At 31.4% G+C, this 22,288-nt stretch overlaps 1 protein-coding gene and 1 long non-coding RNA gene across 2 annotated transcripts in view; one reads left to right on the forward strand and one right to left on the reverse strand.

Annotated features, from left to right (window-relative positions):
* The window catches only part of LOC149477869 (sodium-coupled monocarboxylate transporter 1), a 36,536-nt gene extending 15,250 nt beyond the window's left edge, over positions 1 to 21,286 (reverse strand). The window contains exons 1-2 of the mRNA XM_089709766.1: positions 21,205 to 21,286; positions 4,985 to 5,197 (exon numbers count right to left, since the gene is read on the reverse strand). Coding sequence (XP_089565892.1) covers positions 4,985 to 5,192 — 208 coding nt within the window. The 5' untranslated portion in view covers positions 5,193 to 5,197; positions 21,205 to 21,286. The remainder of the gene's footprint in view (positions 1 to 4,984; positions 5,198 to 21,204) is intronic.
* Positions 1 to 22,288, forward strand: part of LOC149477868 (uncharacterized) — a 395,772-nt gene that overhangs the window by 47,663 nt on the left and 325,821 nt on the right. The gene's annotated exons all lie outside the window — the stretch shown is intronic.

Consider the following 22,288-nt stretch of genomic DNA (forward strand, 5'->3'; position numbering starts at 1 on the left):
AGGAACTACTGGTCCGATTTGAAAAATTCTTTCGGTATTAGATAGTCCATTTATCGAGGAAGGTTATACAGCTAGTACCCAATATGTATGACAAATTTAATTCCGTTATATTTCACAAGAATAACAAAATACCTACATAAACTAAAACCTTAAATTACATATTTTCACATCATTGTAAATTTTAAGATATTCAACATCCGGATTGTAACAGCAATAATTTAATAAATTAACAATACACTAATTCGCAAAAAAATAATAATATACGAATTCATAATTCATATATTGTGTTGAAACTAGTTTCTCAAATAACTATTAAATTTAGAGCGTACAAGAGGCTTTGTTTTTTTTTGTTATAATATAAGTTATAACGAACTTGATCATTAGTGACATTTAGATTTATAAGAAAAAAATATAAACTGACGTTTCATGCAGCAGTAACATCTTTTTAGTTTGGTTTTTTTCGTCGTTTTTTTGTGTACCGCCAATATAATATGATATTGAAATTTAAACTCTAACACTTAGATAATAAGGCCTAAAATGTTACATCGCTAGAAGATAACTTGATTATACCTACTGGAAATACTTTAATCCTACTACTAAGTACTATTATAAAGGCGAAAGTTTGTAAGTATGGATGTATGGATGTTTGTTACTCACGCAAATACTACTGAACAGATCACAATGAAATTTAGCACACATATAGAGTGTAACTTGGATTAACACATAGGATAGGTTTTATCCCGGAAATCCCACGGGAACGGGAACTACGCGGGTTTTTCTTTGAAAACGCGGGCGAAGCCGCAGGCGGAATAGTTTGTTAATATTGTAAGAAGGCACATAAAATTAATAAGGTTGATTGGCCTTCACCAAACTTTGCAAAAACTACTAGATATTATTTAGTTTTCAAAACAATTAAAAAGGAATCTTCTTATAATTTTAAAAGTACTTTTTTCTGAATCGATAATAATTAATAATAATCATTTAATTTTGCTATGTACCCACATACCACGGGAAATAAAGAAAAAGTATTTCCTGTCAAAGAGTCGATTGTTTTTAATATTTTATCGTTCAGTCATACCTACGCTAATACATACTCTAAGGTCATACCACAGTATTACAATATTATTTCCTACAGTAAGGCAACGCCTTTGATGTCGCGCGATGCCGCCGCCAGTGTAGGTACTTACGCTGCCACAAGAAAATATGCTAGGGTTGCAACAAATTGGAATTAAAACAATTGTGATTATTACTATTATGATGTAATCATTTATGTATATGTATGTCGTGGCCATATCGTAGATTTGCTCATTTCATGAAATGGCTAATTTAGTTTGGCCAGATCGTTATATCGTCAACGTTTCAATAAACAAGTTCTTAAAATATTCTGAATTGTTTAATGTTTTATGGACTCTAAGATATTTTATACGATCTGGCCAAATGTCTATGACCAAATCGTGAAACGTTGACGATTTAACGATCTGACCAAACTATGTTGGCCATTTCATGAAATGAGCAAATCTACGATATGGCCACGACATGTACATTAAAAATAATTTCGATTATTAAATCTGATGTAATTATTTGTTATTTTATATATTATATGTAATTACATATATGTATATATTATATTGCAATGCTAAATATTTACGTGACACTTTATTTTCAGATGTTCTTAATTGTCTATTATAACATTTATCTAAGTAATGCATTTACATTGGGATGAACAATCTGATAAGAAAATAATGAGGACAACATATACATAGCTTTGATTTAAATTCAACAGATACAAATACAATCTTTCTAAAATATTGTTTCCTTCTGGGATTTCAATGTAGATTTACATCCGTACACGGAACAGTTTGTGCGCGCCATAATAGAATATGTAAGTATGTATAATAAAATTATTACAGAAAAATACGACTGCGTCGTCCTTTCGCGCTAGGTAATGCAAACTAAGCGTGTTTGCATTACGCGGCCCGCGTCGCCCGACCCCCCGCCAGTTCCCCTCCGTTTCTCTGTGCAAGTACATTCGTTTCCGTACTGTATAGATATTGTAATACTGTGGTCATACTATGTGCTATGAATTTAAACTTCTGTTAAAAACAGCTAAATTGTAAAGAACATAAAACAGATAAGTGAATACTAGCTTTCCTCCCCGCAACATCGCCCGCTTTGTCTAAAACCTGATAAATTATATAGGTACTAAAACCTTCCTCTTGAATCACTGTATCTGTTAAAAAACCAAATCAAAATCGGTTGCGTAGTTTTAAAGATTTAAGCATACAATATATGGACATAGGGACAGAGAAAGCGATTTTATTTTATACTATGTAGTGATAATATAAAAGAAATACCTACTTACATTTACCTTTATTAGCACTAATTTTAAATTCGTCTATCAAATGATTGTATTTCAATTTAAATTCACAGTGTTTTTTCAGTTTGCAATTTGGAAATAAAATGAAGTTGTTTTAATGAATACCTGTGTGTTTGTCAAAAAATAATTATATTTTTAACCGAAATGACGTTGGATAATAGATTACCATAAAAAGTGTTAAAATACCTATGTGTAACAACTAACAAGCAATTTATAATTAATTTTAATTGTATATATTAGACGTGAATAATTCTAACATAAGTAAGTACCTATTTTGTTTAGGAATTAAACTATTAAATTTAGATATAAAATACTTTTTACAGAACTTTAAACGCCATTAATATTAACTAGTTAACTAGGTATATAATTATTTATCCCGAGGCTTCGAAGTTCGAACACATGTTTGTTTATATTTTTTACACATTGGTTTATATATTTTTTGAAGTGAAACTTCTTTATCTTGGTTGGAAAAAAATTTAGTGTAACATTTTTTCGTTACGCATGATATTTTTCCGTTACACGCCATCTTTTTCTTATCCCTACCACGCGTGATTCGACGTATATCAGTAAATTATTTTTTGAAAAATAAGGTCATAAAGAAGTTCCACTTCTTACGCGTGTACACTAGTACACGCACATATTTTTTTTAATTGCTTCACTTATAATAATATCTACTCATACAAAACAACCACAAGAAAATGCTAACATAATATTTCATGTGTAGTTTTGGAAAAAATACGCATCTTTTAAGTTTTAATAAATCTATATATTTAAAACTCCAAGGTGACTGATATAGTGATCTATCAACGCACAGCCCAAACCACTGGACGTATCGGGCTGAAATTTGGCATGCAGGTAGATGTTAGGTAGAAGAAAGGATTTCCCGAAATTCTTGCGGGAACGGGGAAAAACGGGGATGCACGCACAAAGTCGTGGGCGGAAACTAGTTTTAATATGTTACATACCACACTATACAAAAGTAATGTATTTAAACTGAGACTTTGATCAATAAATCATGTTATTACGTATTTCTATATAATTACTAATAAATTACCAAGCGCCAGGGAATCGGTAAAACCCACACGAATAAAACTCTTTTATATCAATTTACTGATAATCAAATTACTTGAGATGTGGGTAATTTAGTATGAAATTACTATATTGATTGCAAACATTAATTATATGGACTCCATTTTTGTATATATTTTCCTGCACTACCTGAGAGGTAGAGATATATAACTAGCTGTGCCACGCTGTTTTACCCGCAATGCTCCGCTCTTGTTGATCTTAGCGTGATGACTGATGATATAATATTATAGCCTTCCTCGATAAATGGGCTATCTAACACCGAAAGAATTTTTCAAATCGGACCAGTATTTCCTGAGATTAGCGCGTTGAAACAAACAAACAAACTCTTCAGCTTTATTATATAAGTATAGATATATCTTCATTTTGAGGATAATATGGACAATTTTTTTTTATATATTTATATTATCTTTGCTCCGTAATTACTCATTTCTTACTAAAGCCTTATTATAAGCAAATAAATATTATTTTATTTTATTATTTTTATTTTATAATAATATTATCTTTTAACGAGATTAATTTTGACTTGAATATCCTCATTTTTGCATTAGTTGAATGATAATTACATTTTCAAAATCCTGTTAAAATTATTAAAATTATTTTATTGCACATAATATCAATCAATAGACGATTAATTAAAGAATTATCAAATCCCTTGATATTTCCAACGATCGCGTATGTTTCCGTCATATTTTTATGCAATTTAAATAAGTCATGATAAATGTGTTATTGTCCGCTCTATACAAATATGATTTGCAATTATTGTACAATGAAATCTTTATACATAAAAAGTAGGTACGCGTCACGTTGTTTGTCCGCGATGGACTCCAAAACTGCTGAACCGATTTTTAATTTGATTTGCACCCCGTGTGCAGTTTGATTTTACGTAAGTAAGTTTGCAATATGGCGCTATTTAATTATTAATTAGAAGGCAGGACCACGCGCGTCTGTCGGGTCAGCTAGTACCTACTAATATAAAGTGTAAACAAATTATTAAGATAATTAAGCCATTCATTACCACATTACATCTATTATGTTTGTAGTTTTTCTCACACAACAAAGCTATAAACGAGAACGAATACAATAAAATATTATGCAATAATATATAAGACCCAAAAAAGGCGGATTCGAACCCGCGTCTTTCGCCTTGCCGGAGCGACGCCTGATCTCTCGGCCACCCGTGATCCCGCCAGAGCAATGGAATTTATTCTACTCTGTGTTTCTTTTTATTGTACTTTGTCTTATGGACACCCCATTTTTTTATATATTTGCCATTTATAAAACATTAGCTGTGCTCGCGGTTTTACCTGCATTGCCCCACTCCTACTAGCTTTATAGCCTATAGCTATGTGTGAATCCAAGTTACCCTCTATGCGTAATATATTGTGTAGGCATGCCAAATTTTATGAAAATCAGGTTTGAGTGAACGAGTAACAAACATACATACAAACTTTCGCATTTATAATACCTATTAGTAGGATTTGAATGCTATAAAACTAAATATTATGTAATACCACTTACCCAAAAACAATCTGACTCCCAGCGTGCCTCTAGCCACAGATAAAACCATAGCCAACACCGAAACCCCTCCTCCCGCAAAGATGTACGCTCGCTTCGCGTTCCCCCCCGCCTTCGCGTCCTTCTTGCGTTTCCATAGCGGCGCGAACGACGAAGCGAACACGAATATGCCAAACACGATGCACTCCCATACTAGCCAGCCTGTGTTCATGATTGCTGTAATAAAACGCAAATATGGTAAAATGTAATAGAATCCAAACTAATATTATAAGTGAGACAATAGCTCTATCTGTCTGTCCTCTTCACGCCTCTACCACTGTATCGATTTGGATGAAATTTCGTACAGATATAACTTAAGACCTGACAAATGACAAAGGATAAAGGATTTTATCCTGGAAATAAAACGGCAACGGGAACTATGCGGGTTATTGTTGAATACGCAGGCGGAAAGCTAGTAACTAATAGTTCTATTTCGTTGGCCTGCATCTAAATTCCAAAGAAAATATCTCAGTTGAACGGAATTTAGAACGAAAACTAGAGATATTGAAAGGTTTTTTTTCTACTTAATATAAAAAAACCTATTAAAATTCGATTTAGCATATTATAAATAGGTCAGGTCACATAATAAAATACCAGATTTTGTGTTTTGAATATGTTTATAAACTATTGCCGTTTGAGACATTTTTTTCGTCGAAGTTTATCAAAACTAGTTTTGCCATTCATAAAAATAAAAGGTTTTAGACTAGACAATATTTACAAAATATATCAAAGTTCAAAAATCTAAGGTCTTTGGCGCGTCCTTCACTCTGTTATTTTAAACTTTTTTATAGGTAAGTATTTTATTGTTAAATTATTTTACTTAACAGGTTTTTTCTATATTTAGAATAATTTTTCAACGATTTGTAGCTATTAGCTTTTAACAATTTTTTAATTCGATTTTATATTGTTATTTTTTTGAATAAAGTAATTATTGTTATTTTGTCAATTGGCGTATTTGTGCAGTCAATCACATCATTAGGTGGACAGCTTTTCTGGATGGTCTACGTGTCCTAATTTATTTGGCAGCGTAGTTTGAAGTTCGGAGTTTTGGCATTACTTAAGTATTTATTATCATACTTCTGAATTTGGTTTAAATTAAGTTGTTAAGAAGGTAGCTTAGGTAGGTATGTCATATAATTTATAAGAAGGGCGCAACTGAAATTAAAAACTTTCTAAGTTTAGTATTCTACACGATATTGCCAAATGCATTCTACCTATATGTGTTCATTATAGATCAAGAGCCCACGACGGCCAGACTTTCCTTTCTTTCGGAAAGTTGAAAGTTTCTCTGTATATGTCTCCTATACAGATAAGAACGACCAGCGACTATCAAGTTTGGGTTGTGGTTACTTTGGCAGGAAACAGGTAGTGAAGGTGTATAAAATAGTACCTAACTTTCATTATAGTTTAAAAGCTAAATTTTATATATGTTACTTGGGGACCTATAAAAAGACATTACCTTAAGAGCCAGACAGTTTTCATGGTTCTTACATCTAGCCAGACACATTTAAAAAATAACTAACATATCATCAAATTCACATAACTACCTAAAAGCGTAACAAATATGAAATAACCCACTAAAACATTAGTTAACTATAATTATTAAAAAAATAAAAGTATAATATATAAGTAATAAAGTTATTACTTATCTTTTACGGGGGTTTATGTTGATGAAATTTCACGTATCTCGATGACACAATAAAAAAGTCATCGGGATACGTGAAATTCCATCAACATAAGTCTAAGTAAAAGATAAGTAATAACTTTATTACTTATATATTATACTTTTATTTTTTTAATAATTATAGTTAACTAATGTTTTTAGTGGGTTATTTCATATTTATTACGCTTTTAGGTAGTTATGTGAATTTGATGATATGTTAGTTATTTTTTAAATGTGTCTGGCTAGATGTAAGAACCATGAAAACTGTCTGGCTCTTAAGGTAATGTCTTTTTATAGGTCCCCAAGTAACATATATAAAATTTAGCTTTTAAACTATAATGAAAGTTAGGTACAATTTTATACACCCTTACTACCTGTTTCCTGCCAAAGTAACCACAACCCAGACTTGATAATCGCTAGTCGTTCTTATCTGTATCGGAGACATATACAGAGAAACTTTCAACTTTCCGAAAGAAAGGAAAGTCTGGCCGTCGTGGGCTCTTATATTATTAATTTTAGCATATAGATTAAAAACAATAGCAAAAAAATGAAAAACAAATTCAATATTTGTATGATGCAAAAAATGGCCTTCAAAATTATGGTCAACGGCCTCTTAATTATTGTCAAGTAAAAAGGTAAAAAATTTTGAATAAATCATCGTCTCATTTTTTACTCCCCAATCATATCATATTTGCATTCATTTATCAAATGAATAAAAAAGATTTATAAAAAACCATATTATTAGTTAGTTCTTTAAAGAAACGAATCTTCAATGGCGGCGCTTATCATTCCCTCTCGCTCACACACGGCCGTACGGTATGCAAAAAAAAAATAGAAAAATAAAATCACTAAAATGTATTTGATTTTCCCTATAATAGTTTTTATCATAAATTTACAATGACAATTATGCATTTGCGAAAGTAAATAATGTTTTATTGGAATTTGACAAAATATGTTCTTTGGGAAAAGTTGTTCAGTTTTATGGGCTTATTACAAGTATTATGGGGATTTTATTACATTCTGTATACGTAAATATGATAATTCATATAAATACACAAATACAATAACAAAAAAGTTTGTCAACAAACAATTTGAAATAATTCATAAAATAATTATCAATTTACGTTATTTTTATTTTCTTTTTTGATGATCCTACCATCTGTCAAAGTCAGCTTTGGCCGCCATTGAAGATTCGTTTCTTTATTGAACTGACTAATAGTTCAAATTACTCTACAGTCTACAGTTATTATTAATTTTTTGTTTATGTCGTCGATGCATTTTACATTTATATGCAGTGGCGTGCATTCCATAAAGACATAAAGACACTGCCTACCCTACCATTTACCAAACTCTGATCAATATTTAATATGCATAAATGAAGTTATGAAATAAAAATATATTTCAAATATATTTTAGATCCATCTATCGGTATTTTGGTAGCATTATTATCTAATTTCTATAACACCGGCTCGGCTCAAGTCACTATTCATGCGCTGCACTAGCGCCGCCACAGGACCCAGTACGTCACGGGACGGCAAAGACACAAACTATCCGTGTCTAAGTTTTTATATGTGTGCTCTGCGTGTCTACGCATATTTTATATGTGTGCGTGCCTATAAACACGGCACACTGATGTAATAAAACCACGCACACAAACACACAAGGTAGGCAGTGTCTTTTTACGAAGATATACGAATTAGGTACGAACCGAATTCGGAACTACATCCAAAGTCGAAACTGAAGTTGAATATGCGACCAATTTAAGAAGTGTGATAATGTATACAATTTTGTAGCGGTAAAGACCATCTGCAAATAGTATCATTATTCGTTTGTTTTGTTTTGGAAATAACAAACGTTTACTTTGAGGTTAAATTTGTTTTTTGAGAAAATTAATAATGTTTACTACGACAATTTGCAAGTGAAGTGTTTTGAGAGTAACTAAATAGATTATGTATGTATATCATCAGTGTATTTTGTAAGATAATAAGGCATACCTAATTTAACGAAAAATTCTTATTTTTGTTTTATGAATAAACTTTTATCAAACAGAGAGTGATAGGAAAAAGGCCGATGTATAAATGGATCTATACCGGAATTTGTAATACACAAAGGTAAAGTTAATCATTAATTACATACAATATTATAGAATACTAGTTAGGATATCATACCTACTTTGACAATTATTTTATAGATAATAATATGACCTATGTTCGTGATATGTTTTCCATTATTTTGCGGAAATACTATGTATCTCCAATCAAATATCAGTACTGCAATATGAAATATTAGTTTTTATGACTTAATATCATTACAATATTTCTGCCTACCCTGTCCAAAAACTCTGTGCACGCCCCTGTTTATATGCAAATATTACATAAAAAACAGTCATTATATTATCATTGTACAAGGAAAAGTCGAATGTTTATGCCAGACTAAATATTTTTTTAATAATACGTTTATTGTTTTTTAAGACTGCAAAAAATTACAAAATATTATTAAGTACAATAAGATACATATAAACGATAAGTTTAAATCTTCATTATAATAATTATGATTTGAGATAAAATGCACATATAGTTATGTACTAGATAAGTAGGTAGGTACCTACATACATTGAATGAATGTAATAAATTATAATAATAGTTGATTTAATAATTCTAAATATTTTGAATTCATAACATTTTCATGAATAAGAATTAAGATTCTAATTTAAAATGTAGGTAAGTATGAAAATCTATTTTTAGGCAAACTCTGTAGCGTAAACATCTTCGATTCGGCTTAATTATGATGATTTATTATATTTTATTTGAATTTTATTATAATTTATTTTGTTCAATCTATAAGTGACTTTACAACTAACTTATCAGACGAGTTGTATTAAAATAACAAGGGATTTTCCTTTGGGCTAAATAATTTATGCGTGACGTAACGAATCAAACTAGTTTAAAAAACTATATAGGTATGTATATCAGGAAATGTAATGACGTCACATAACACATTATATTGTGTAAGCAAAGATTTCTTGATAAGGCCGTTATTTCATTCAACGTGAAGAATGAATGAAGTTATCATAAATAAACATTCTCAGAGTATAAACACATGTAATATCTTAAAATAATAATTATAATAAAATGATACTAAACTAAAATAATTTGGAAAATCCAAAAGTGCACGCCTCATAATTTTTTTTTAATAAATATTTATTAATTATTATTTTTGTTTATTTAATAACAATTAAACCACATCGAATCAGACCCTGAAAAATGAAAGGGTTCTATTCCTGAGCATACTCAAGCGTAAGAGAAAAAAAAAGACTAGATTAGTAAAGTATTTCGGTCGCTATCGTGTTAACAAGAAAAAGGATCCGCACATACAGACACACGGACGTCCAAGACAGAACTTTTTTAAACTGTTTTTTAACTAGTTTAAATAACAAAAATGACATCAAAAATATCATGAACGTTAAAAATAGTGTTTTTTCTTAATATGTGTGTGTATGTATTATCTTACAAGTGCAATGTATGATACATAAAGACATTTTAAGTTTGAAAAATCAGATGTATTGCGCGAAGTGACAGTTGTACCCACCTCAACGCTTCGCTTATGAGGCGTGCAATAAATTGCTGTTGATGGATAATTTTTGAGAACAGATTTATTAAGGACCTTTAAAGCAATATTTTTTTGTCTCATAATTATTAAAGTGTAAATCCTTTCATTTCCAAAGTAATTTTGCACGCCTCATAAGCGAAGCGTTGAGGTGGGTACTACTGTCACTTCGCGCAAAACATCTGATTTTTCAAACTTAAAATGTCTTTATGTATCATACATTGCACTTGTAAGATAATACATACACACACATATTAAGAAAAAACACTATTTTTAACATTCATGATATTTTTGATGTCATTTTTGTTATTTAAACTAGTTAAAAAACAGTTTAAAAAAGTTCTGTCTTGGACGTCCGTGTGTCTGTATGTGCGGAGGATTTTCTTGTTAACACGATAGCGACCGAAATACTTTACTAATCGAGTCATTTTTGCACGCCTCATAAGCGAAGCGTTGAGGTGGGTACTACTGTCACTTCGCGCAAAACATCTGATTTTTCAAACTTAAAATGTCTTTATGTATCATACATTGCACTTGTAAGATAATACATACACACACATATTAAGAAAAAACACTATTTTTAACGTTCATGATATTTTTGATGTCATTTTTGTTATTTAAACTAGTTAAAAAACAGTTTAAAAAAGTTCTGTCTTGGACGTCCGTGTGTCTGTATGTGCGGAGGATTTTCTTGTTAACACGATAGCGAGTAGCGACCGAAATACTTTACTAATCGAGTCTTTTTTTTTCTCTTACGCTTGAGTATGCTCAGGAATAGAACCCTTTCATTTTTCAGGGTCTGATTCGATGTGGTTTAGTTGTTATTAAATAAAAAAAAAATAATTAATAAATAATTATTAAAAAAAAATTATGAGGCGTGCACTTTTGGATTTTCCAAACTATTTTTTTATACAAAATTTTCACTCGTATGAAACGAAACGGTGACTGACTGACTAATCTACAGCCCAAACTACTGGACCGATCGAGCTGGAATTTTGCACTATGTCTACATAATAATATAAGAAAACTATGATAAATTCAGGGAATCCATTGGGGACCGTGAAAATTTACTTTGACGAGAGAGAAGCTGCGAGCAATAGATAGATAGTACCTACTACCTACTGTTACCACTGCACCAATGCGACAATAATGAATCCGTAGCAAATGTTTGCAGTTACGCAAATCATCGCACAAAGGGTTATTGTTTTCTCGTCAGCTTGTTCACAATATAATATACATGTATGTTATGTAATAGTTACAATAAAACGTTATTATCATAACTGAAAGTCCTTGGTCGCTGCAAGTTAGTTTTTAACAGTAGATATCTATAAAATACATTTCTAGTGATATATTATCACATTTGTGTGTTAAAGAAACTTCTTTGATGAAAATAAACGCATTTGATCGGTTCGAGCGATATTTTTTTTGTATACATACTCTATAATATGATAAGGGATGTCCTGGAACTGCACTCTGCACTCAGTTGGACAGCTTACAAGTGACGTCATAGTGCTGAATGTTATTACATATTTTATGTTCTTATATCGTTATAGATAGGCCACCTGGTGGTTCAAATGACCCATAAATTTTTCAACATGGGCCTGTAGTCTAGATAAACCACAACTCTCTTACATAAGGCTAAAATGCCAAGTAATTATGATAAATGCTACAGCTGTGTACATTTTTAATAGCAATACCTATTATATACTAGCGGTCCGCCCCGGCTTCACCCGTGGTACATATGAAAAATAGATGTTGGCCGATTCTCAGACTTACCCGATATGCACAGAAAATTTCATGAGAATCGGTCCACCCGTTTCGGAGGAGTATGCAGACTAACATTGTGACACGAGAATTTTATATATAAGAACTAGCGGTCCGCCCCGGCTTCGCCCGTGGTACATATGAAAAATAGATGTTGGCCGATTCTCAGACTTACCCGATATGTACAGAAAATTTCATGAGAATCGGTCCACCCGTTTCGGAGGAGTATGCAGACTAACATTGTGACACGAGAATTTTATATATAAGATTTAACAATAAGTACTAGAAATTATGTTTAAACACCCTGTTTATCGAGGTGTAACTAATAAGGTCTTTAGATAAGGATTATGATTTATGATTTTACAAAAGCTTTCTTTTGGTTTTTTTCTGGGTGTAAAAGGGTGGGCTATACCTACTTATTTTCATATATCACGTGGCCTAAAGCTAGTCTATCACTACATCCATACTAATATTATAAATGCGAAAGTAACTCTGTCTGTCTGTCTGTTACTCAATCACGCCTAAACTACTGAACCAATTTTCATGAAATTTGGTATGGGGATATTTTGATACCCAAGAAAGGACATAGCTACCTTTTATTGTGAAATATGTACCACGGGCGAAGCCGAGGCGGACCTCTAGTTATAAAGAAATAAATATATATTATAGGACATTATTACACAAATCGACCTTCTTTATTCCTTGATTATTCTTTACTACATCATCATCATCACTACATAGTATAAAACAAAGTCGCTTTCTCTGTCCCTATGTCCCTATGTATGCTTAAATGATAAATCTTTAAAATTAGATTTTGATGCGGTTTTTTTAATAGAACGAGTAATTCAAAAGGAAGGTATATAATTTATTAGGTTTTAGACAAAGCGGGCGAAGCCGCGGGCGGTAAGCTAGTTTGAGAATATACGACGTTTTATGGATCAGCTAGTACCTATACATTAAATATTATGTACCTACATCATGCAATTGGTAACGAGTCGAAATACAGTACCTATCTTGCGAATTGGGTAATTCTGTGAGATTACTATGACCTTGAACAGGTAACAGATTATGTCGAATCAACGAGTCTTTGAACATCTGTGAAATAACAGTGATATGTAACAGCCGTGAAAAAGAGGAGATATGCTTGTTAAAACGCATTAAAACCATAACAAAATTTACCTATATAATGTATAATGGCATATTAATACATATTGCACAAAGCAATATTACATATTATATTACCTATGACATAATATTAAATATAACTGTTATAAATTATAATATTGCACACTTCTAATTGCATCAAATATGTATCTAAATCGAAATTTCCATGCAGCATTTCCTATTTATTTTCTACTAGGTTTCCGCCCGCGGCTTCGCCCGCGCAGTCGAAGAAAAACCCGCATAGTTGCCGGTCCCGTGGGATTTCCGGGATTGCGTCATTTTCCGGGGATAAAAAGTAGCCTATGTCCTTTCTCGGGTATCAAAATATCTCCATACCAAATTTCATGAAAATTGGTTCAGTAGTTTAGGCGTGATTGAGTAACAGACAGACAGACAGAGTTACTTTCGCATTTATAATATTAAGTATGGATAGTATGGATTAAAACAAATCAACAGACGAAATCCAGCTGTCGTTCCCACCGTGGGAACGACAGCTGGATACGTGATGTCGTGATAAAATATTAAATTAGGTACTTAATAAATACATATTTATATAAAATACATATTTATTCAATTTTGTACATATAAGTTACTATTTCATACAGAAAAATTTGTCGTTTTTAAATCGTTTCGTATAGTTTGGTTATAATAATAAACAATGTGACAATTTTTCACATAATATTATCTAAACATATAATAAATCTGTAGAAGGGTCAATTCTGTACATTGAAAATATTGAAAAAATAAATAGCAGGGGGTGTTACTGGATCGATACCAAACCCAAATATGTGATTAAAAAAATTTTTGTCTGTCTGTCTGTATGTGAAGGCATCACGTAAAAACTAACGGTTCGATTTCGATGAAACTTGGTATAATTATACCTTATTATCCTGGGCATAAAATAGGATACTTTTTATCCCGGAAAAATACGTAGAAATAAATAAATCTTAATTTTTCCGCGCGGACGGAGTCGCGGGCGGAAGCTAGTAGATAATAATATAATGATACTAGCGGTCCGCCCCGGCTTCGCCCGTGGTACATATTTACGTTTTCTCTACATAAAAACCATCCTCGTACTTCAAGGAATATAATAAAAAAAGAATTATCGAAATCGGTTCAGCCGTTCTCGAGTTATGCGCTTACCAACACATTTTGCGATTCATTTTTATATATAAGAGATTATGTAAGGATGTCCGTGGCTGCAAATTGCTAACCCATTATAGTTTGGTTGAATAACATTAAGTTATGTTGCATATTAAGTTATTACAATATTATATTCAAATAGACGACAGACACTATGTTAAAAACGTTATTTGTGAGATTAAATTGGGATTTATAATATTTTTTAATCCACTTGACGCACTTAAAAATTTCTTCCGAATGAGTCGAGTCATTTTAGAGTTCAGTCAAATGAGAACAGAATTAAAAATGAAAAGAGAGAAAATCAATGCAGGTATGTAATTCGATAATCGGATTAAGTTACTCCTTTTAATAACAGCTATCTGTCAGTGAAAGTCCCGTCAAAATCGGTACAGCCGTTCCAGAGATTAACCGGAACAAACAGACAGACAAAAAATTTTAAAATTATGCCTGTGCATTTACAATTTTATTATTGGTGTTGATAAACAATATAAACAACTAAATAAACGCAGGGTCAAAGGTCAACTAGGCGTCATATTTCTTACTAGCATTGGAGTACGGCCAATTTCATTTGCCGTCACGTGGCGCCTAGATGTTACATTATGTAAATAATAAATAATAACAATGCTGTAGTTGATCTAACAATTCAATATTTCACCAATAATTACTTGGTATATTTTTTTGGGAATCCACGAGTATGATTTGGGTTTATTTTTTATCAATAAAAGTTTTTTTTTTATCAATAAATGATTCATAGACTACAGGCCCATGTTGAAAAATTTATGGGTCATTTGAACCACCAGGTGACCTATCTAGAACGATATAAGAGCATAAAATAATAAGATTCAGCAATATGACGTCACTTGTAAGCTGTCCAACTGAGTGCAGATAAGAATTCGAAAGTACAGGTAGAAATTTATGGGTCACGTGGTGGTTCAAATGACCCATAAATTTTTCAACATGGGCCTGTAGTCTATCAGTATTTTTTGAGTTTAACTGTTACCTAATAAAACTTTTATCTTAATTATATTAATGTCAAAGACTAATAGTTCTCAGATACTACCTACGTACCTATCTAAGAACTATCAGAGTAAGTTTATTTGTTCTACAGTCTACTATTTTTCTTCTGGCTCCTGCTGGTCTTAGCGATGAATGGGCTATCTAACACCGAAATATTTTTTTTTTATTAGTGACTAGCTGTGCACGCGGTTTCACCCAGGTGGCTCTGCTCCCGTTGGTTTTGCATGATGATATTATATAGCCTATAGCCTTCCTCGATAAACGGGCTATCTATCACCTAAATAATTTTTCAAATCGGACCAGTAGGTCCCGAGATTAGCGCGTTCAAACAAACAAACTCTTCAGCTTTATAATATGTGCTAACCGGATATGTAAATTATATAACGTATCAATACCTACTTAATTTATTAGTATATATTCATCTGAGACAGTTTTATAATAACTTTAAAGTTTAAACTTACATAACAATATACCATAATTATTAGATATTGTTTTACAAATCCGCCAGGTTAAATAACAATGCGATATTAGGTATACCCATTGAAAAGTATTAAAATAACTCTGATATATTATATACCATAACTATAATATGTTATTACTTATTAATTATTATCTATTATCTTGATTCTTTTGTTTTACTTTACTTCAAATATATCTATTTAGAAACGGATTTATTACATAACTAGTTTTTCTTTTCAATCTATCTCCGTGTCATATTCCATTCAGGTCGATTCAACCGTTTTGACGAGGTTTTATTACAAACATTATTTTATATTTTTTTACAATTTCTAGAACAACTAAATTTTGGCCGCTTTTCGTCCGCAGCTTCGCCCTTGTAGTCAAAGGAAAACCCGCATAGTTCCCGTTGGCGTTGGATTTTCGGTATCTATACTACCTAATATTATAAAGAAGAAAGGTTTGTAATTATGTATGTATGTATGGTTTTCACGCATAAACTACTGGACCGATTTCAAAAATTCTTTCACCATTAGAAAGCCGCATCTTCACTGAGCAACATAGGCAATAATGTAACCCAAGGTGTAAAAAATCCTTAAGGCGAAATGAGACCCAAAACAGACGTTTCGAGCGCACGGAGAATTAATTTTTTTCTTCAAAAACTTTGAATTTGATTTTTTTTATTTATCGATTTATTTAATTGAAGAGTTTGTTTAGTGACGTTTGGGAACCGAAACACGATTGACAAAATTTGCCTCGATAGAAAAACGTTGTGTAGTTGGCCAAAAATTAAACGGAGAATCAATTTCATTTGGACAATAGTAAAGTAATATCAATGAAATTTTATCCACATCCACTTCCATTCAATTCTTGAGGGACGTACGGGATTAGATTTTTCAATTAATACATCAGTAATTTAAAAAAATATATTTATAAACTATGAGCAAAAAATTGCGCACACGCCGGTCGCTTCCGAAAAATTCTGTCATCGTGTGCGCGGTGCGCTGCGGAATCTATTCCTTGAAGTACGAGGATGGTTCTTATCACAGACATGTTGATACATGTCTGTGGTTCTTATGAAAAAAAACGTAAACATGTAGGTACCACGGGCGAAGCCGGGGCGGACCGCTAGTAAAAAATAAAATAAATCATAATATTATTATGTGTTAATCCAAATTGCGTGAAGAAGTAACAAATAAACATACAACCTTTCGCAGTTATAATATAATAATAGGAGGATTCGAATGGGATTTGTTAATTGTGTTTTTTAATACGTTAAGAATTTTAATAAAATATACATTTTTCCGTTATAATTTAGGTAAATATAGTTTTAAACTCTACGTAGTAAGTGAATGAAATACATTCCATTCAAAACGGTGAAAGAATTCAATTACGAAGGTAGATCATAAAAATGTCATAAACATGTACTATTTCAAAATATTATGTACTCTTATTTTTCTTGCAGTTTACATGGAATAAAATAAAACTGTATGTAGGTATCTAGATGCAAGTAATAAACTGGAAATCTTTCTTTTCATATTGCATTATAGCTAGTAATTCAAAACGTTATAAATACATACAGTAATACCACAGACTAATAATAATATACTACGTATGTAATACCCATAGTCTATACCTAATATCTTATATAATCTAATACCTATAATATTTGTATTTATTACTTAGATAAAAACTTCTAAACCCGAACTTAACATTTTCAAACCATTTTCAGATGCAATAGGGATGCAATAATAATTTTATAAAGATGTAAATTATCCGTTTTAATAGTAACCCGGACGGCCGCGGCGCGGCGCGGCGGTTAAACTGACTAGTATAATTTTGATCCTAAAAAAATACGACATAGGTACAATAATATCGTGTATAATCTATATACATAATATGTGATTTCATTTATTTATTTAATGTCTTAAAATACTCTTCATTTATACCTAAGTATGTCTGTATGTATATAGATACTTATATTCGAAATAAATACAATTTTATTATTTCTACAACACGAAGGCTACAACAATTTTTCGTTCGCAGTTGTTCGCAGAGTAGAGCAATGTCGCTCACCCATTGTAATTTGTACGGAATAATTATTAATTATATCAATATTATAAACATATACTAGTATTTTTAATTATATAAAACATGTGACTATTCATACTTGATCTAACTGTGTCGTTCAAATAATAATTTTAAATGGAGATTAAATTAATTAAACATCAACTCATAGCCATACAAAAAATTGGTGATATTACGAAAATAATGATCGCTAATTACAATTGTCTGAAAATTTAAATAGGTAGCTTCATGCTCATATAACGAACGATTACTTTTGACATGACAACGTTAATTCGATAGAGCCGGCTGCACGCACGAAAAAACATGACTCATGCGGCGTTACCTCGCTCTGAGGCGTTCCATGTAAGGCTTGAAGTGCAAGCGAGAGCGCGGAACGAGCGACAAAGAAGCACAATCGGACGTTGTCACGTACTATCGTCAGTAAACCGACTTTACAGACAACCAATTTCTTTTTTTATTATAATGTGTAGATAGATAGATAGTATTTTAATTTACATTTCCAAAAAATAGACTCATTATATTGCTAAAAACCACTGCTGACTAGAAGATTTTGAATACATTTTCCTCTTATTAAAGTCTTGTAGTAAAATAAAATATGTTCACTAGTTTTTGACCCGACTCCGGTCGGGTAAGATCACAGACATAGATAATAAGTTTTTGCAAGCAAGCGGAGATAAATCCAACAGACTAAAAACATTTCAAATATTAATTAATGAATAGTCAAAATTCTTTCGTAAACCGTACTCGTATCTAATTATTTTTTTTAGATTAAAGGTCTAATTAACCTGACTTTCTTTACATAAATAGGTACTTTTCATACACTACATACCGCAAATTACCCGAGCTACCTACCTAGGGTCATTGCGCCTGTTCGCGTCCACTTAGTGCAGTTGGAAAGTTTGAAGGAGAAAATAAAAATGTTCCAGAACAAATTTCAACGCAAAATTTATGTAACGTGTTCATTACATAGTCTATTTTAAGATTTACTTTCAATTGTGTTGGAAATATCATGTGATTTTTATTTATCTAGACAAATAGCAGAATTAGGCGTTTTACCCAGTTCGCGTCCAAAAATTCCAGTTTGCGTCCACCCGTGGACCAGTTCGCGTCCACCAGCTTAGAAAAGGAATTAAGAGTGTATTGAGTGATATTTTGTCAGATAAATTCAAATAAAAATTAGATTTTAATAAATTATTTATTTACGAATATAGTTATTTAATAAAAACCGGCCAAATGCGAGTGGGACTCGCACACCGAGGGTTCCGTATTAACTTGTTTTTTTTCATATGTTTTAACTGTAAATGATTATTTTTTCAATGTTTCCCTTATTTGTGCTATAAGGCGTTGCTTCGTACCAAACTTCAAGTGTCTGTGTTAACGTAAAGTACCCTGTAGGTTTTGATTCCCTTGCGAATGTCGAAATTTGCGAAAATTTGCAGCATACACGGCTGTATTTTTTGATTGCTTTGGCTTATAAGTTTGATTTTTTCACTGCTTCAAGGGACCGTAGACTTGAGTATTCAATATAAATTTCAGCTTTACACCTCCACGCGTTACTGAGAAAAAGGGTCTAGACAGAAAGACAGACCGGCAGACGGACATACAGACGGACGGATATCAAAGTGATCCTACAAGGATTCCGGTTTTTCCTTTTGAGGTTCGGAACCCTAAAATCTACATTATTGTTAATATAATTCACTGTAAGGAAACTGGAAAAACTTATTTATATTTATCTTCTCATCATTAATAGAACTAAAAATTATCAAAAAACAAAGTTACGTTATGTAAATAAATAATAATCATTAAGATTACCTATCTACCCTATTTTTTAGTTTCTAATGAATTAAATTTCTTTTTTGTTTATATTATTTTCTTAACCACAGACTTATTGACTCTCATTCTCAAAGATACTAGTCTCATTCTTAGAATACCCATTTTAAAATGAAAAAATAGCATAAAAATTTGCTAATTTGAATGAAAATTTAAATTATCAACTTGTAGTCAAAAATTAAAAAAAAATTACAATCTATTTTAAATTACATATTTTAACAAACAATTCATTGCTACGTAATGAAAAACAATGTGGACGCAATATGTTCTATTGTTATGCACTATAGGTATAGTTTGCGTCCACCGTGGACGCAAAATGGAAGTTGTAAAAATTCGGTGTAGTAATTCGCGTCCACCTTATTTTAGCTATTAATTGTAAAAGAAATAAGCTGATTTATAATCCATACTATTCCATGTTTTGTTAGCAAAGTAAAGAAACAGTTACATATTCAAAAATTCACATTTAACAATAAGATACTTACCGTCAAACGCGACCTTGCGCACTATTTTTTTCTCAAAATCCCGCGCGTTTTAGCTCTCTCGTATAATAGCCAAAATTAATTTTTTTTTTAAATAGGATAGGCGGTGTGCAGGCATATTTTGAATATGTGTGCATGTCTCTTATACATTGAGGTATTATCGGAAATTTTTCTTATTACAATTTTACTTAAAGTATACTTATTTTCGTGAATTTTCTAAAAGATATCCGCAAAATGGACGCGAATAGGCATGTGGACGCGAACAGGCGCAATGACCCTATCTATTGGGTGCAAAACGAACCAAGCCGCGTGAGCAAGTTATATTTTTCTAGAAAAGTATAATACTTACATAATTAGAACTTCCATCATCTCTCAAATTAATTGAAACAAAACAACATAGGTAGGTACGCAAATAATAATTAAAGTTTTTTGTTCGAGTTAAAATAATTTAAAACCTGTTTTGTTTGTAACCGACTGAGTTTGTTCAAGATAGTTATATTATTTTATAGAGAAAAAAATTAATAAATGTTATGTATTCTTATGTAATAAGTATTAACGTTTATTCTAGAATAAAATTTTAATTATAAACTGTAAAAAAAAGAACAACAAACGATCTTTTCGTTTTCATTGATTTTAATAGGTATGTTATTGATTGCATTTTTTATAGGTACTGAAATACTAAATTTTGTTTAACCTTGTTATACAAAAAATTGAGAATGTTCTACCTTACTGTTATTATGCTACCCTTATTATAAATATTCTCTTAATAATTGTAAACATCCACTTTTCAACACGTCCAAAACCTTTAACATAAGTTTAAAATCTTCAAGTTTTTATAAACATATCCCAAAATAAACAAAAGCTTACACATATTAAAAAACATACAAACGTTAATATAATTTTCGATACGCAATCACTACAACTGAATGACACAGCACAAACACATGAACACATAATAAATAATATGCACTTACTTCCGTATTTGAAATAGATTTGGCTATAATCCACACGTAGTATTTAACACGGCACGTGCGCACTCTACGAGATCCCGCGGCGGAATGAAAACTGCCGCCAAAATAAGACAAATGTACATAATATAGTGCACAGAGTAAACAGATTAGGCGGGCGGATTGAGATTTTCCGACTACAGTTTGTCTATGATTTGTTAGTTTGTTTGTAGCGTATGTTTGTAATTTTTTTTTTCTAATCAGGTATTATGTTTAATCTGAAATCTAAAACTTAGGTTTTTTTTTATATTACTTTGAAATAATCTATGCGAAGCTATCGTTCTACTAACGTTCTACTCCTCCGAAATAGCTTGACCGATTTTAGTGATATTTTGTGAGGTCGGAGAATAAATCGTAAACTATATTTGTGGTGGGTGTCCTGCCAGAAAAAAATTTAAGAATATGTAGAGATAATAAACATAAAATCTACTACCAAATACGTTTTTATTTTGGGAAGTAGGTATTAAGGCCAATAACACGGAATCCATGAAAAATTATTTGTCACAAATGAATTACATTAATAAACGGAAACTACTTACTAGAGACATCTCAAAAACTTTGATCCATAAGTTTAGGCAAGTTTTTGTAACTGTTTAAAAAGAAAAGCAATGCTTTTTTTGTCTATGACGCACTGGCTTATCTATGTTTGTACGCAAATTGTTCCATTTCGTTTAAATGAGTTGTCTTTTTTTTCCTATTAATCTGCACATGATACAATATAAGAAAAAAAAATGTGTGCTTGTACTAGAGTACACACGTAAGAAGTGAAACTTCTTTATGACCTTAAAAATGTCACGAGTATGGCGTAACGCAAAAATGTCACGCGTACGGCGTAACGCAAAAATGTTACACTAAATTTTTGTCCAACCCCGATAAAGAAGTTTCACTTCAAAAACTTGGTAAACTAAAGTTTTTTCCAAGACACATTAAAAAAAAATGTATGAATAGGTAATAATTAAACTTTAATGAATGAATGAGAAATACCTATTTGTATGGTTCAGGTGGAATTTAATGTCGAATTTTTAGTATAATGTTGCTCTAATGAATGGAC

This window comes from Colias philodice, chromosome 23, assembly GCF_061535455.1.
Source record: "Colias philodice isolate Cphi_HAF_F1 chromosome 23, ilColPhil1 Martin Lab GWU primary, whole genome shotgun sequence".
Lineage (NCBI taxonomy): Eukaryota > Metazoa > Arthropoda > Insecta > Lepidoptera > Pieridae > Colias > Colias philodice.